Raw genomic sequence first — 14,386 nt, forward strand, 5'->3', positions numbered from 1 at the left:
CCCAAACAATTGAGTGAATTTGCATAGAAAGACTCAGAAAAAGTGTCCAGGAGTCCAATTGAGCCAAGTATTGGGTTTACGCCTTTATTGACACACGTGTTTATAGAGTGTAGGATGGTTTTCTTGGTTGCAATAACAACCCCCTATACTCTCTCACAGTGTCTTTTGATACTAAAATTAGGAATCACTTTGATTACTTTTACCAACGAATGCTCTTAAAATGATGAGCAGCGTGGTTGTTTAGGGAACAATTCATGTTCTTTTTGTGTCCGTCATATTTGTTTGCTGCATCTCCTGTCTGATGTAGCACTAAAAAACAAACCACCGCTGCAACCAACGTGACATTCAAGTAAATGTTTTCACTTTTGTTTTATGTGATCCTTTAAAAGGGTTAGGGGCTTCAGAAGGGATCAGAGCTTCTCTTTAAAAGGCTGTGTGAACCTTCTCACCTTTTCATTGTAGATCAGAAAAACACCTGCAGAGTGTTTTTGGAGGTCAGGAGATGAACCCTGCCATGTGTTTCATGTTTATGTCTATAATATGGATTTTTGTGTTTGACATCTAAGTTAGGGTTTGTTTTTTTTGGTTACAGCTACATCAGTAGATATGCACGGGTGAGCCAATGCAACTAAACCTTATTACAGAACAACCAATGCACATTATCACACCATTATCCTTTTTTTTTAACCAAGAAACATTTCTAATTGTTTGCCTTACTACTAACCACAGCATTAAGTTATGGCTGAATGATTTTGCTACCTACACATCAACACAACACAACACAAATCAAGAATTAGTGCTAAAAATATGACACTGTTATTGGTCATATGCCCCTCTCAGACTACACAAAAATACTGTGTTACTGACTAAGCAAATTACTATTTACATCTTCCACCCAAACGCCTAAACACTGTTCTTTGAGTCACAGGTGACACTACAAATGAAATCCAATGATTAGCTGACTAAGCAGTTCAATAGGCTCAAATGAATTAGTGTTTTTTTATCTTTATGACAGTTACTTCTGTACCAAAGCTTCAGTGCTATCATTCTTTTTGACCAAAACTGGCTCATCCAAAATCATCAAACTTATATTTAGTCACTTATTGTCGACAAATCTTTACCCAAACCTCCTGTCTTTGAAACCCGAAGCAACATGATGCCACTGAGGGCAAAGGGAGTATTGTGCAGCATTTTTAAAAAGCAGGTTTAAATGTGTTGTGTTTAGAAAAGATCCCTTGTCATCCTTGATTATCATATGTTAGTGTAGGTAATAGGGCTCTAATATTAAACGATAAAAAAACTGGGTCTGCCAAATGACAAACAAAATACATACGAATGTAAGTATGCTACACACCTGCAAAAATATACTTGTTTTACAAACTGCAAAAAATGCATTTTTTTTTGTTTAAAAGGGACATAAGCTTTTGGAACAAGAAATCATTGCAAATCTGAAAACTCACTGACAACATTAACATTCATAGAGTTTTTCAAATAACTTATAATACATATAAACTAATGGTATGAGATGGTCATTTAAAAAGTGCACAAAAATGGCTATTGATCAAAGGTTGTTTAAAGGGACAAGAGCTTTTGGAACAAGAAATGAATGCAAATGTGAAAAGCCAGGAACATGCTTTTCAACATCAACAAGCGAAAAGTAACCACTATCAATCGCAATGCAAAAACCTGAGCATGTAAATGAGGACCTCAGTGAGGACAGCTGCTTGTTGTGGCGCGCTTGATGTCTCTTTCTCATTATGAAACTTAATTGTTTGCTGTTTTCTATTGAGATAACATAGTATGATTATTATTATGGCACAATTTACAAGGACACACAAATCAATCAGACTTTGCCAGAAAAGTAAAACTTGATGCTTAATCTTAAACGTATTAAAACAATTGTGTGTGAGATGAGCTTTTTTATAAACACGACTCAAGCCTACTCCCTTTGGGTACATGTTTATGATAATATTGTATTGTTCAGCTGTTTTTTTATGTGTTTGGTGCAAATAATTTGTTGTTCACTTTTTTTTAATTAGGGGTTGGTACTGCAAAAGCTGTGAAATTGACATTATTTTACTGATCCGGCCTGCCTGGGAGCAGAGAATCTGGATCCGGCCCAGACAGAAACAAAGTTTGACATTTCGGCTTTAAGTTATTGTCCTGCAGTTAATGGGTTGGGGGTGGTGCAGATGAACTTGACAGCTTTGGGGAAAAAGCAGTTTCAGTCTGTTTGTCGTGGTGCGAATATTCCTGGACTGCTCTCCTGATGGAATCGGTACGAACAGTCTGTGGCCCGGGTGGCTAGGATCAATGCACTTGAACTTTTTTTTTTTAATATAAAAAATGTTATGGCTCCTGTTCAAAATAACACATATTTGATTTCATTTATATTATTTCAGCAGGTCATTACTGTTCCAATCATCTGAGAAGTTCACTGACGATGGGGTGATTGTGCTCCTTCTCTTCTACTTCAACAACTAAAAAGTCAGCTCGTCCTCCTGATGTCAGAAGATTCCAACTCCAAGCACTACTGCTTTTCAGTACTAGAAGACCAAGATGGCACACCAAGCTGTCGAGCGTCAACAACGTGCGGCGCCATGCCGACGGCGGCCTCCGGCTGCAGCTCCATGGCGCAACTGCAGAGGATGAGCGGTTACGGCCAAGGCGGATCAGAACTGGGCATGTCGTCAGAGGGTAGCCGCAGTAGCGGCCAGGAACCTGCCCCCTCCGGGCAGCGCAAGCTCCGCAAGAGTTCTCGTTCCCTCTCGCCGGAAGAGGATGTGGAGATGAAGAGCAGCGGCAGCGGCTCCAGCGGCAGCGGGACCGAGTCGCACGGCAACGAGAGCAACGGCAATGAAAGCCACGGCCATGAGAGTAACGGCCACGAGTCAATGGGCAGCTCTAACAGTAACAGCAAAGATTCTGCTTTGTTGGAGTCTTCTGGAAGCAACAAGAGGTAAGTCTATTTTTCAGTTGCGTAACATTTAAGTTGCATTAGCAATCATATAAAAAGCCTTAATGTTAGTGTGGGGTTGATGTCTTTGCTTCCAACAGACAGGTGACATTTTCCTGTCTGTCAAATTCAAACAATTCCATAATCGTTCAGAATGATATTTAGAGACATTCTGTACCATGGCATTTGTTGATCTTGATAACTCTAATGATTGTTCATATTTCTTAAAGAACCAGTGTTTAGTATTTGACTACTGGACCTCTGTATTTTCTAATGCGAACACAAACCAGTGCCACTGAGCACTACAAACATGGCGGCGACCTTAGGGAAACATTCCACTGTGTGAAAGAAATAAAGATTTATCGATCTATGATTGTAAAAATTAACATTGGTATGATAGTTCATGAAATTAGGGTAATTGAAATTATTTGATTTTTACTAATTTTTTTTTTACACTTACTTTGGTGAGCTAGTTCATATATTGCTATTGTCTACTCTCCATTCCCTAGTGGAAACTTAAAAAAACAGTGCACACCAACCCACGGACCCCAAAAGTGTTTGTTATTTTGCTTTTTTTCATTAGTCAAGGATCGTTGCCACAGATAAAATAAAGCATTTTCCACCACTTTCAGTGTGGCACTTTACCTTAATCTTCAACCGTCTTTCAGACTAAAATGGAGGCACTGCTGTGCAGATTAAAATCATTCTGTCTCTTTGACCCAGAGGCTGCAGCCAAATCAGTTCTGGGCACTTTAGGTTTTGTTTTTTTCTCCTTGGACCTCTCCCAAGTCAAGTCAATTCGTGTTTATTTGTGTAGCCCTTAATCCCAAGAAGTCTCAAAGGGTTGTAAAGACTAAAGACTATTATTACCTAGACAGTATTTATAATGGCAATTCTATTCTAAAGGGTTTAAGCAGGTATTTTTGTGCCAGTCACTGGCTGCGGTAAATAGACGTAGTTAAGCGTTTTGCACAGTAAGATGTTCTAAAAATGTGACAAGGGGAACCATGATGCTATTAAAAACGCTTTGTTTAAAAGTGTCAAAATAACACTTGCACAATAAGCAAGGTTCTTAAATGTTTCCCACCAAGGTCTTTATTTTATTATTCCTTTACGTGTGCCCAATTTTAGGGCTCTACTTTAAAAGTCTGACTGGTGGCAATGGTGCAACTTTTTAGTTAATCGTACTCCACAGATTTGATTTGCACCAGTGCTTGTTGTAATAAAAAACATTCTGACCATATTAATAGACTTACTGCTATTTTGTATAATAGTTATTTCATAAAAAGACACTTGAGTTTTGAAACCTGATTTCCATGTACCTTCAAATACTTTAAATTTTACTGCATCAGCAGGTAACTTGGTTGCAGATGCCGTTTTTGTTTTGATATTTTGCAGGTGAATAAGGGTATTTGTACTGTTGTGTTGAAATGCAACCTACCCCCGATAGGTCAAAAAATGTGTTTTGCATGTAGTGATTGATGAAGAAGAAAGAGCAGGATTAGCATGGGTCATCTGCTTGAATTGAATTGCATTTTTTTCATTGATTGGGCGTCAGTGGCTCAGGAGGTAGAGCGCTCGTCTTGGGATCAAGAGATTGCAGTTCAAATCCCGGCTCCTCCGTGTTACATGTCGAAGTGTCCTTGGGTAAGACACTGAACCCCTAATACCCCCATTAAGCAGGTTAGCGCCTTACATGGCTGCACGGCCGGGGAAATGGGTAATGTGAGAATTGGGAAATGTGAAGCACATTGTAAAGTGCTTTGGAAAGTCTTCATTGACTTAAAAAGCGCTATACAAATGCAGATCATTTCATTTCATTTCATTGATATCAACAATGAGATTAGACATGGACCTCCAGGGTAAACATGTAATAAAGACTTTCAAGAGAGAAATAAGATGTCAGGATAAATGGGCATACATATTTACAAAATATTGCTTAGAAACTGGCTTATGTTAAAACAATTCTTTAAAAGATAAGTGCATTTTAACTGTACTGCAATGAAACGTAGTGCAATATCACTTAATGATAGCAAATAAATCCTTAATAAGTCTCAAAAATATAAAGTTTTGCAAGCTTGTTTGGCGTGGGAAGGGCCCTGGGAAAGAAAAATTATCTGCACCTGTTAATCCTTGTTTCAAGGGAGCTGTAGCCCCTACCAGGGAGCAACAGGTCAAAGAGGTGGTGGCTCTATAGCATGCCAGCAATGTCCACAAAACTAGGCAGGGAGTGGCCAACGATCTTCTAGGCTATGTTGATTAGTCTCTGTCTATTTTGCCTGTCTGCTGCCACGCGCCAAGCATACCACTTAGCCACTGTTTTGTTTAATGCCTTGGTCAACTAGATTTGTCTGAGGAGTGCCTGTTTTTGTAAAAAATGTATTATTTTTATCATGGGTGAGATGAGTTGTTTATTCTTTAGTGGACATCTTATTGTAATTTGTGAAGCCTTGCGGTGATGTTGTGTGTTGAGCTTGTGCATTTCTCTTCCTTCTTGGCCCAAACACCTAAAATTCATTTAATTCCTGCGTCATACTATTGTGCTTTTGCACACTGGACGGGAATGATCAATTTCGAGCGGAATCACAAAGCGTACATAAAAGTAGTCCTGGTGACTAAGGAGAAAATTGAATTTGGTGCATGTTCCACAACAAGTGTTTTTCATGCAGAGAAAAATCAAGCTCAAAATATCTGATGATGCTATGCAGACCAATTGACCTGTTAAAGCTCCGTACATTTTGGACCTGTGCAGTCTCAAACCAGCAGTTGTACTTTTAAACGTTGTGTGTAACTGCATTAAGTTCCCTGCATGGCTCAAAGGCTGCTACTTTTGCTCCTTTATTTATAGCTGTAAAACCCTTCTATTTGTGTACGCCCGTGTTGTGACGAGTCAACGTCCCATGGTCTAATTAGGCTTCACTGTGTCCTTGTTAGGTTGTAGGTTAATCCAAACTATCACAAGCATACTATACCAGTTTTTTCCTAATGTTAACCCTTTGCAGTAGTCTTAATCAGGTGTTGTTTGTTGGTTTTACGTATTTCAATTTGCCCCAAAATGTTAAAATAGTCGAAAATAAGATTATGAATATGTCTTTTGACATGAACAATGTTGTTGATGACTATGTCCTTTTTTATTTCCAGGGTCTTCGTTAACTTATCCTATAGATAGAGCCATGTTTGTAGCCCCTTTTGGATAGGTCTCTGTGGTTTCTCTTCTTGTCTCGTAGTCTTTCTACCTGTATATATTGTCTCTGTATTTCACTCTTGGTCCAATTTGCCGTACTTATTGATTTTGCTCAGTCTTCCACATAATGGTTGTTCAATCATCATATGAAATATGAAGTGCAAGTGACTAGTTCAGCGCAGTATTTCTCTAGCATTGTGCATGGAAACATTAGTGTGCTTTGAGACCTACTCTAATGTGCAGCTGACTTTTGGCCGATTTCCTGGATTTGGTGACAAAAAAAACCTACTCATTGTTTATGTTACTGCTAACTTGTCATGGTCTTATTGTTCTTTTGCACTTGGCCAGTCTAAAAGCACTACCTTGTAAATTTTGCCTATTTATCCTCACTTTCACTTTCTTATTAATTGTTTATGTTATAGTGCCGTGTCTAATCTCATTGTAAAAATGTTCATGGCTTTGTTGTCAAATGCCAGTAAATACCATTACAAATATCATTAAAAAAGGCTTACTCTAATATTCCTTTGTATCACTAATTTTTAAAGGGACAGTGTGTAGTATTTAGTGCCACCTCGTGGTACAAATAAAATTATTTTAGTAGAAAAAAACATTGATTTGATTAGTAGTAAAAAATATATGAACTATCATAATAATGTTAATTAAAAAAAGGTCAAGAAATTTGCATTTCTTTTACACCTTGGAATCCCCACTTAGATCGGCTCAGTGTTTGTCCGGAATCCTGCCGCCATAGTGTGCCGTGTATCGCTGGCCCACCTCAAGTACCAGACAAGTTGCCATCTAGTGGTCAGATATTACATGCTAGGGCCTTCAGTATTGTGTATTTGAAGTATTTTCACATTCCAGAAGAAAATGTTTAAACAAAGAAACATGTAATTTACTAAAATGCATTTACCCATTTTAACTCCTGAGCCATAATCGCCACAAAAAGGATTCAAATTCAAGACCTTTTGTTGATATGTTTATGATGTTGATATAAACTTATGTAATCAATTTAGCTGTTTTTTGACTATTTAAATGAAAAATCAATGAAACAGAAGCTGGACCATATAATGACATTTTTGTAAGGATGTGTGCCTTGGGATTTTTTTTAATTAAAAAGGATTGCCTGTCCTCAAAAAAAGGTTGAAATAAAATTGGTTTAGAGTGATTTTTATTTTAAAATGGTCCAACTCAGCCTCTCATGTTTAATCTCCTCAGTTTTTTGCTCGTTCTTTAGAATTTCTGTTTTAATTTAAGAGTAATATTAAGTTTAATAGATCACTGCCGTACGGAATACTACTATCTATCGAGAGTCTTTATATAGAGGGATATTATCCATTATTATCCCTCCATGCAGCCGTCTTTATATACCTCTCCATTGATAGATACTTTATTCATCCCCGAAGGGAAATTCACTTGTCATTACCATATAAAAGGTTTTACCATTATGGGTTTGCACATGGACTGTATTTAAAAGTTGCCCTTTTCCACCTCACTTTTCTGCATCCCTGCTGAGTCACCTGCTTAAGGGTCGCCGCGAGGAGCCGCTCACATTTTTAAGAGTACGTCGCTCTTTTGTCAGCATGTCTCTTAAAGCAGCATGGGGCCCATTCTCTTGTTTCCCGGTTCGCCTTCTACAAAAGGTGTCAACACGGGCAAATCTTTTCACAGGTCGGAGCTAACTGCGCCGCAAACTGCATGATCCACCATGTCCGTTTTTGCTCATTGTTATATAAGGCAAACTTGAGGGCTCTGGGGGAGGTTTTTCCTCACCTGGATGGCGAGCATGGACACTTTTTGAAAGATGTCAAATGTCAAATGAATCATCTTTTTTCTTAGAAAAATACTGGAAATTTGGAATGACGTATCGCTGTTCAATGAAAAAGAAGACTTTGACATTTGAGTTTGTTCATAAAACACTCTTCATGGACAAAGCCCATTTTGAGATGTGGGGTGAATATTTTTAGGTGTCCTTAATAAAGTTGAAAGTAGAATATTTTCTCTTTTTAATATGTGTTAACAATGCCCAACTGAGTTCAAAGGGCGGAATGCTTTGCTTCCCACTGCACCTTTCCCTGCTTTTATCTTACTTAGCAAAGTTGTTCGGGTCAAAACACATTAGGTAAAACGATTTGGGGCTGGGGTGCTGGATACTGACGTCATGCTCTTCCCTGCGCTTTTTTTCTTCTGTTTGTAAGTGTAGCTTTAAAATGTCTTGAAAGTAAGAAGAGGCCCACTTCAAGTAGAGTCCAAATGCCAACCCTGACTACAAGAAAGATTACAAAAACTGCTTGAAACACACTGGTACAGACCATATGATCTAATGGAACATATCTGTATTACAGTTCAGCTTGTAAATTTGATTGATTGTATCTGACACTTTATGGCCAAGTGGTTTTAGTAACTGATATTTTCCTTCTCCTTCACACTCAGCTCCAACTCCCACAGTTCATCTCCGCCAAGTAGCTCAAATGCCTTCAGTTTGCTCAGCTCTGAACAAGACAACCCTTCCACCAGTGGTTGCAGGTACGCCAAACCCAAAGGACAATAAACTGTGATTTGTGTAAATGACTAAGCGGGAAAGCGCTTGTGCCACTTGCAGTAGTCAAGAATCAGCTAAGGCCAAGACTCAAAAGGAGGTGCTTAAAACTCTGAAAGAGCTGAAGCGCTACCTGCCTGCCGAGAAGAGGCATGGCAGCAAATCCACCACCTTGAACACGCTCAAGTATGCCCTGCGCTGCGTCAAGCAGGTAGAAGGTAAAGGCCATGCTCGTCCACCATTACAAATCTTTTTTGAAGAAAAAGGTGGGCTGAATGATTAATCTGAAAGATTTAATTCCCATGTTCACATTAGGAGGTGTTTATCCCTCTCATAAAAGAAAATATTGACGGGTATCATGATACATGGCTTGTTACGAAGTTCAAAACTGTTTATTTCAATAGCAATTTGTTTTGTTTTGATTGAGTGCATTTATGATTTTTATTCTTTTGCTTTTGGATTAATTGTAAAGGGTATTTTACAACAAGGTAAGACTATGAATAAACTAGAGTTAGTGTGAGTGATGCGATTCCTAAATGTTTCTGTTTTAGAAGGACATTCACTATGCCACTACATTATAAAAAGCTACAAAATTTGTTGCTAATGATAGGTTTAAACTTGAGTAGACACTCTAAATATAGAGAGAAGACATCAATGGATTTTGCCCTTGGGTCACAAATATCCCAATGTGTGACCCAATGGGCTTAACTGGTTTGTATTGGATGTGCGCCAGAGTGCTTGTTGATAGGAAGGCTTGAATCGAGGACAGAAACCGTCACCTAGCGAATCAGCTCAAGTCTTCTATCTAATAAATATGGGGCCTAATTTAACAGCCCCCCTGTTTGAGTCGTCCTTAGTGGTCACTCAACTAAACTTGAGCTTTTTATTCAAAGTTTGTAAATCCCCCTGTTGATCAGGTCCAAAGGGTCATCTCATTCCAACTCCTGTCCGTGAATGCAAAAACCTACAAGACAATACTGCTTAACATGGGTCCTGGTGCCTCAACTGCCAACAACTTCAGGGACCACAGGATTTGGTGCAAACATCTTAAGAAACTCTAAACGATACAACAAAAACATGTGACCTAAAATGGGCTCTCTGTGTTTTATTTATTTGTTGGTTGTATTGTTCGTCCTCCAGCCGACTTCCTTGCAAAAAAGTCAAAATAACGAACTGGCATCCTATGAAATCTCCTTTGCATGTGTCCAATATTAAAACCAGAATAAACTTATCAGATAAATTTTTGTTTTTAAGTAAAGTCATGTTTATTACGTTATTCTCAATTTGTGAATTCCTGTTGATTAGGTTGCACCCTTTATAAAAAGATTGAACTGCAAGATTGATAAAGGATAATTAGGGAAAGTTTGTGTTCCAGATAAAAACACTGTGCCTCTTCCCAAAGTATGCCTGTTTAAAATGGTTCATTTTTCTCTCAGCCAACGAGGAGTATTACCAACTGCTGATGACCAATGACACTCAACCTTCAGGCCTGGATGTATCATCTTATACCATCGATGAGATAGACAGCATCACATCTGAATACACCCTCAGAAACAATGTAAGTTACTTAAACATTGTTGTTTCCAGATTTATTCAAAATGTTAGTTTTTCCTTACAAAATGAAATTGAATCAACAAGAATTGTATGAAGAATAGTATCTAAGTATGCATAACTCTGGGAAAGCAAACAAAATGAAAACAGAGAAGCTGTTGAAGCTATGTACTGTATGCATTACTGAATTAAAGCATTATTCTTTATTTGATAGGACATTTTTGCTGTAGCCGTGTCACTCATCACGGGAAAGATCGTGTACATTTCCGACCAGGCCGCCACCATCCTCAACTGCAAAAGGGACGTGTTCAACAGCAGCAAGTTTGTGGAGTTTCTGATACCGCAAGATGTGAGCGTGTTCTACAGTTTCACCACGCCTTACCGCCTGCCCTCCTGGAGCATGTGCACCGGCGCTGGTAGGAGCTTAATTTACATTAGTTTCATTGGTATTGCTATGGCTGCATTTATATATACTAAGACCCAACGTTACTTCACTCCTCCATAAAAGTAAATTAATCAATTAAGAAAAGTCCGACGAGCGCAACAAAACTGTGATCACCAGCGGGTGCGTCGTGGGATAATTACTGGGTTCCAGACGTGCCTTAAGCGGCATCTGTGAGTGGGCAAGAGCGGTGCTGCTAACGACTAGGCTAACAAATCTTCGAAGCCACTGCTGCCGGCCCCTGTATTTTGTCAACGCCAGGTCCATTAGCCATGAAATGGATGACTTGTAGCAACAATTTGTGGGAAACTGTTACAATTGCGTCAGTTTTATTTGAATCATCACGAAAATCCGTCTGCTAGAGCGCAGCTAGCAGGCCTCTCCTTAATTTGCTTTCTTACACTAAAAGGAGAAGCCCTCCAAATTGGTTTTACTTTTATGTAATGACATTAAAACTATTCGTTCAACTCTATGTGTTGTATGATCTTATTTGTAGATCTATAACTGTTATTTTGTGACAGTCATGAACTCTCAGTCAGAAACTACATAATCTAGAGATAGATTTAACCTTTTGGAGGCTTTTATGTAGGTGCGACGCTACTTTGTGGATTTTCAAATTTCGCAGGTGGTTCTGGTCCCATTAAACACAAAAGCCGAGGGATCACTGTACATGTGATATATTTACTATTATTAAGTGTTACTATTCTACAACAAGTTTTTATCGATATGTTGGTCACCATTTTATTCACTTTATCTTATATGTCCTGGTCTGCCTCTTTTTGTAAAAAACAGTTTGGCCCTTCATGCTCTTTAGAACTGAAATAGTAATGAACTTTTCAATAATCTACCTAAACATTAGCGGAAAAAACATGTGAACTTGTTTTTCCAGACGACCAAAATGCCAAACTCGTACATCTGACATCATTACAAACCGAGGCAGAGCTATGCATTAATGGAATCGATGAAAATGCAAGCACCTGCTCCCGAGGGAGCAAAAGCAGGCCAAGTTGAGCACTATCGTTTTACCGCTGAATTAAAACATGCCCCATTTCCCATTGCAGAGTCATCACTGCCTGACTGTATGCAAGAGAAGTCCTTTTTCTGCCGCATAAGGTGGGTGGGCATCTCTCCTGCCTTCGAAAGCCAACCATCTGTCGCTCATGGGTTCTTTAGTATCCGTTTCCACTCTGGACATGTTTTCTGTGACTTACTTTGTGACATCACATGCACGTCATTCTTAATACACTTCCACAACGATGCTTGCTGAGCATATGACCATAGCTTTTTTTTTTTCCTTCGGAGAGTAGTCATTCCAAGGTATCTCCTGTCAGAGTTGTACTTCGTATTGATTTCCACTAGTATAGTTTAGTGTTTGTAGAATATTAGTTTAGAAAACAGGTTTTTCTGCTTTCGTTTATCTTCGGGTGAAGCCAATCTGAGAATACTGTAAAGATAATGTCACAATCACTCAGGTCTCAACTAATGACCAATCATGGCTCTTCTTCCAGAAAACAGATGAGTCGTGATTGTTTTTCCTTTATAGCTTGAATTCTAATGATATGATAATCAAAATATTGTGTTTGGACTAGCGAAGACCTATAAAAATTATTTTTCCAGATAATAATGTTACAAACATGTTAATGTATCTTGCTTTGGAGCTATTGGCCAGAAAGCTTAAAGAGGTCCTATTTTGTACCCTTAAAAGCTATTTTCTCAATTAAAAATGTGTTAACAATGCCGAACTGAGTTCAAAGAGCTTTTATGCTTTATTTTCCACTGAAGCTCCCACTGCTTTCATCTTACTCTTAGCCAAGCTGTTCGAGGCAGAACACATTAGGTAGGAGGAGTTGGAGCTGAGAGAGTGTTGGAGACTGATGTCATGTTCATCCCAGCAGTTTTTCTTTCCATTTGTTAGTGGAGCATGGAAATGGTGAAAGTATGATAAGGCCTGCTTCAAGTAGAGTACAAACACCAATCCAAACCTCAAGAAAGATAAAAAAAAAGAAAAGTTTATTTCGAGCGCATCTCAGAAATGCACATTCTTGCACACATATGAACGATGCAATCATGACACAAGCCAGTAGATGGCAGCAGCGGGTAAAAAGTCTCAAATTCCATACATATCCCTTATATCATGAAAAACATGTCATGTTCAAATGAGACAAAAATATTTTGGGGTCTGGTTTTTAGAGCTCTAATGTTTAGCATTTAATAGTAATTTGTTCTTCCTGCGCTCTTTTAATTTTAGTGGCGGAAAAGAGTGCAAAGGCGACCTTCAATACTATCCCTTTAGAATGACTCCGTACCTTATGAAAGTTCAAGTTGCAGCACATGCTGAGGACCAGTTTTGCTGCCTCCTGCTAGCCGAGAGGGTTCACTCGGGTTATGACGGTATGGTCCAACACATATTCATCTGTTTGCTTTTTGACTGATTCTGAAGGGCCGTACTGATATCTAAGTGGCTCAAATCTAACCTCCCACAAAAAACATGAGAAATATGAAGAATTGATGGTTTCGAATAAATTTTATTTAGTAGTTTTCCTGCACATTAAACTATCGTCATTTTTTTTGTCATTGATAGCACCTCGGATCCCCACGGATAAGCGTGTATTCACTACGACACATTCTCCAAGTTGCGTGTTCCAGAATGTGGATGAACGGTAAGTCGTTGATGAATAGTTCTCTATCTATTTTTTTTTAAATATATATTCATGCTACCTCATTGAAGAGCCATGAACGGTTTCTGCCTGCTACTCCATCATAATTGTGCCATGTATGTGTTTATTTTTCAGAGCGGTTCCTCTCCTGGGTTACCTCCCGCAGGATCTGATTGGCACATCAGTCCTCCTCCATCTCCACCCTAATGACAGACCCATCATGCTCGCCATTCACAGAAAGAGTAAGTTGACCTTAGTAACTGTTTCATACATGCTACATATAAATCATGTTATAAATACCGGGAAAGATAATTAGGACCGTCGTAAAAACAATTTTTGTGGAGAAGGTTTTTTTTATTTAAAAAGGAAAATCTGTGCACTATTTAAAGTAACGTTGTCCTCTCCGCATCCAGTCTTTCAGTATGCAGGGCAGCCGTTTGACCACTCGTCCATGCGATTCTGCGCACAAAACGGAGAATACGTCATCCTTGATACCAGCTGGTCCAGTTTTGTCAATCCTTGGAGTCGCAAGGTTTCTTTTGTGATCGGAAGACACAAAGTGAGAATGTGAGTATTTTCGTTTTGGAGAGTGATTTTATGCCAAAGTGTCCAAAGTACTCCCACTGCAATTACCGTGAAGTACAAATACTTATGCAAAGTTTGGAATAAAAGCCAAGAAAAACATACCCTTCAGGTAGAAATTGACTATTTCATTTTGTTGGACTTTAGGGGCCCTGTAAATGAGGATGTATTTATGGCCCCGTTCTCTGCTTACGCTGAAACAAAGGCCATGGATTTGGACATCCAGGAGATCACCGAGCAGATCCACAGGCTCCTCTTGCAGGTGAAATATAACAAACTATTTTTTACACGTGGAAGTAACATAAACGTGTAAAATTACCTGCCATTATGCTGGAACAACTAGTTGTGTAGAGATCAGGAGATGGCTATTGTCAATAATAGGCAACTCTACATATTATTAACGTCTAAACCACTTAGAAAATGCTGTGGGATTATGAAATGTACCTCTGTACCTTAACAAATAGGATCCTTTGTT

At 38.8% G+C, this 14,386-nt stretch overlaps 1 protein-coding gene across 2 annotated transcripts in view; it reads left to right on the plus strand.

The window, feature by feature from the left end:
- The window catches only part of per2 (period circadian clock 2), a 34,986-nt gene that overhangs the window by 6,692 nt on the left and 13,908 nt on the right, over positions 1-14,386 (plus strand). For both annotated transcript variants that reach the window (XM_088337052.1, XM_088337053.1), the window contains exons 2-12: positions 2,403-2,959; positions 8,574-8,666; positions 8,743-8,897; positions 10,116-10,237; positions 10,445-10,646; positions 11,734-11,785; positions 12,921-13,063; positions 13,254-13,332; positions 13,465-13,571; positions 13,743-13,896; positions 14,059-14,173. In XM_088337052.1, coding sequence (XP_088193178.1) covers positions 2,505-2,959; positions 8,574-8,666; positions 8,743-8,897; positions 10,116-10,237; positions 10,445-10,646; positions 11,734-11,785; positions 12,921-13,063; positions 13,254-13,332; positions 13,465-13,571; positions 13,743-13,896; positions 14,059-14,173 — 1,677 coding nt within the window. In that variant the 5' untranslated portion in view covers positions 2,403-2,504. The remainder of the gene's footprint in view (positions 1-2,402; positions 2,960-8,573; positions 8,667-8,742; positions 8,898-10,115; positions 10,238-10,444; positions 10,647-11,733; positions 11,786-12,920; positions 13,064-13,253; positions 13,333-13,464; positions 13,572-13,742; positions 13,897-14,058; positions 14,174-14,386) is intronic.

This window comes from Urocampus carinirostris, chromosome 1 (genome assembly GCF_059441175.1).
Source record: "Urocampus carinirostris isolate Australia breed hairy pipefish chromosome 1, RoL_Ucar_1.0, whole genome shotgun sequence".
Taxonomy (NCBI): domain Eukaryota; kingdom Metazoa; phylum Chordata; class Actinopteri; order Syngnathiformes; family Syngnathidae; genus Urocampus; species Urocampus carinirostris.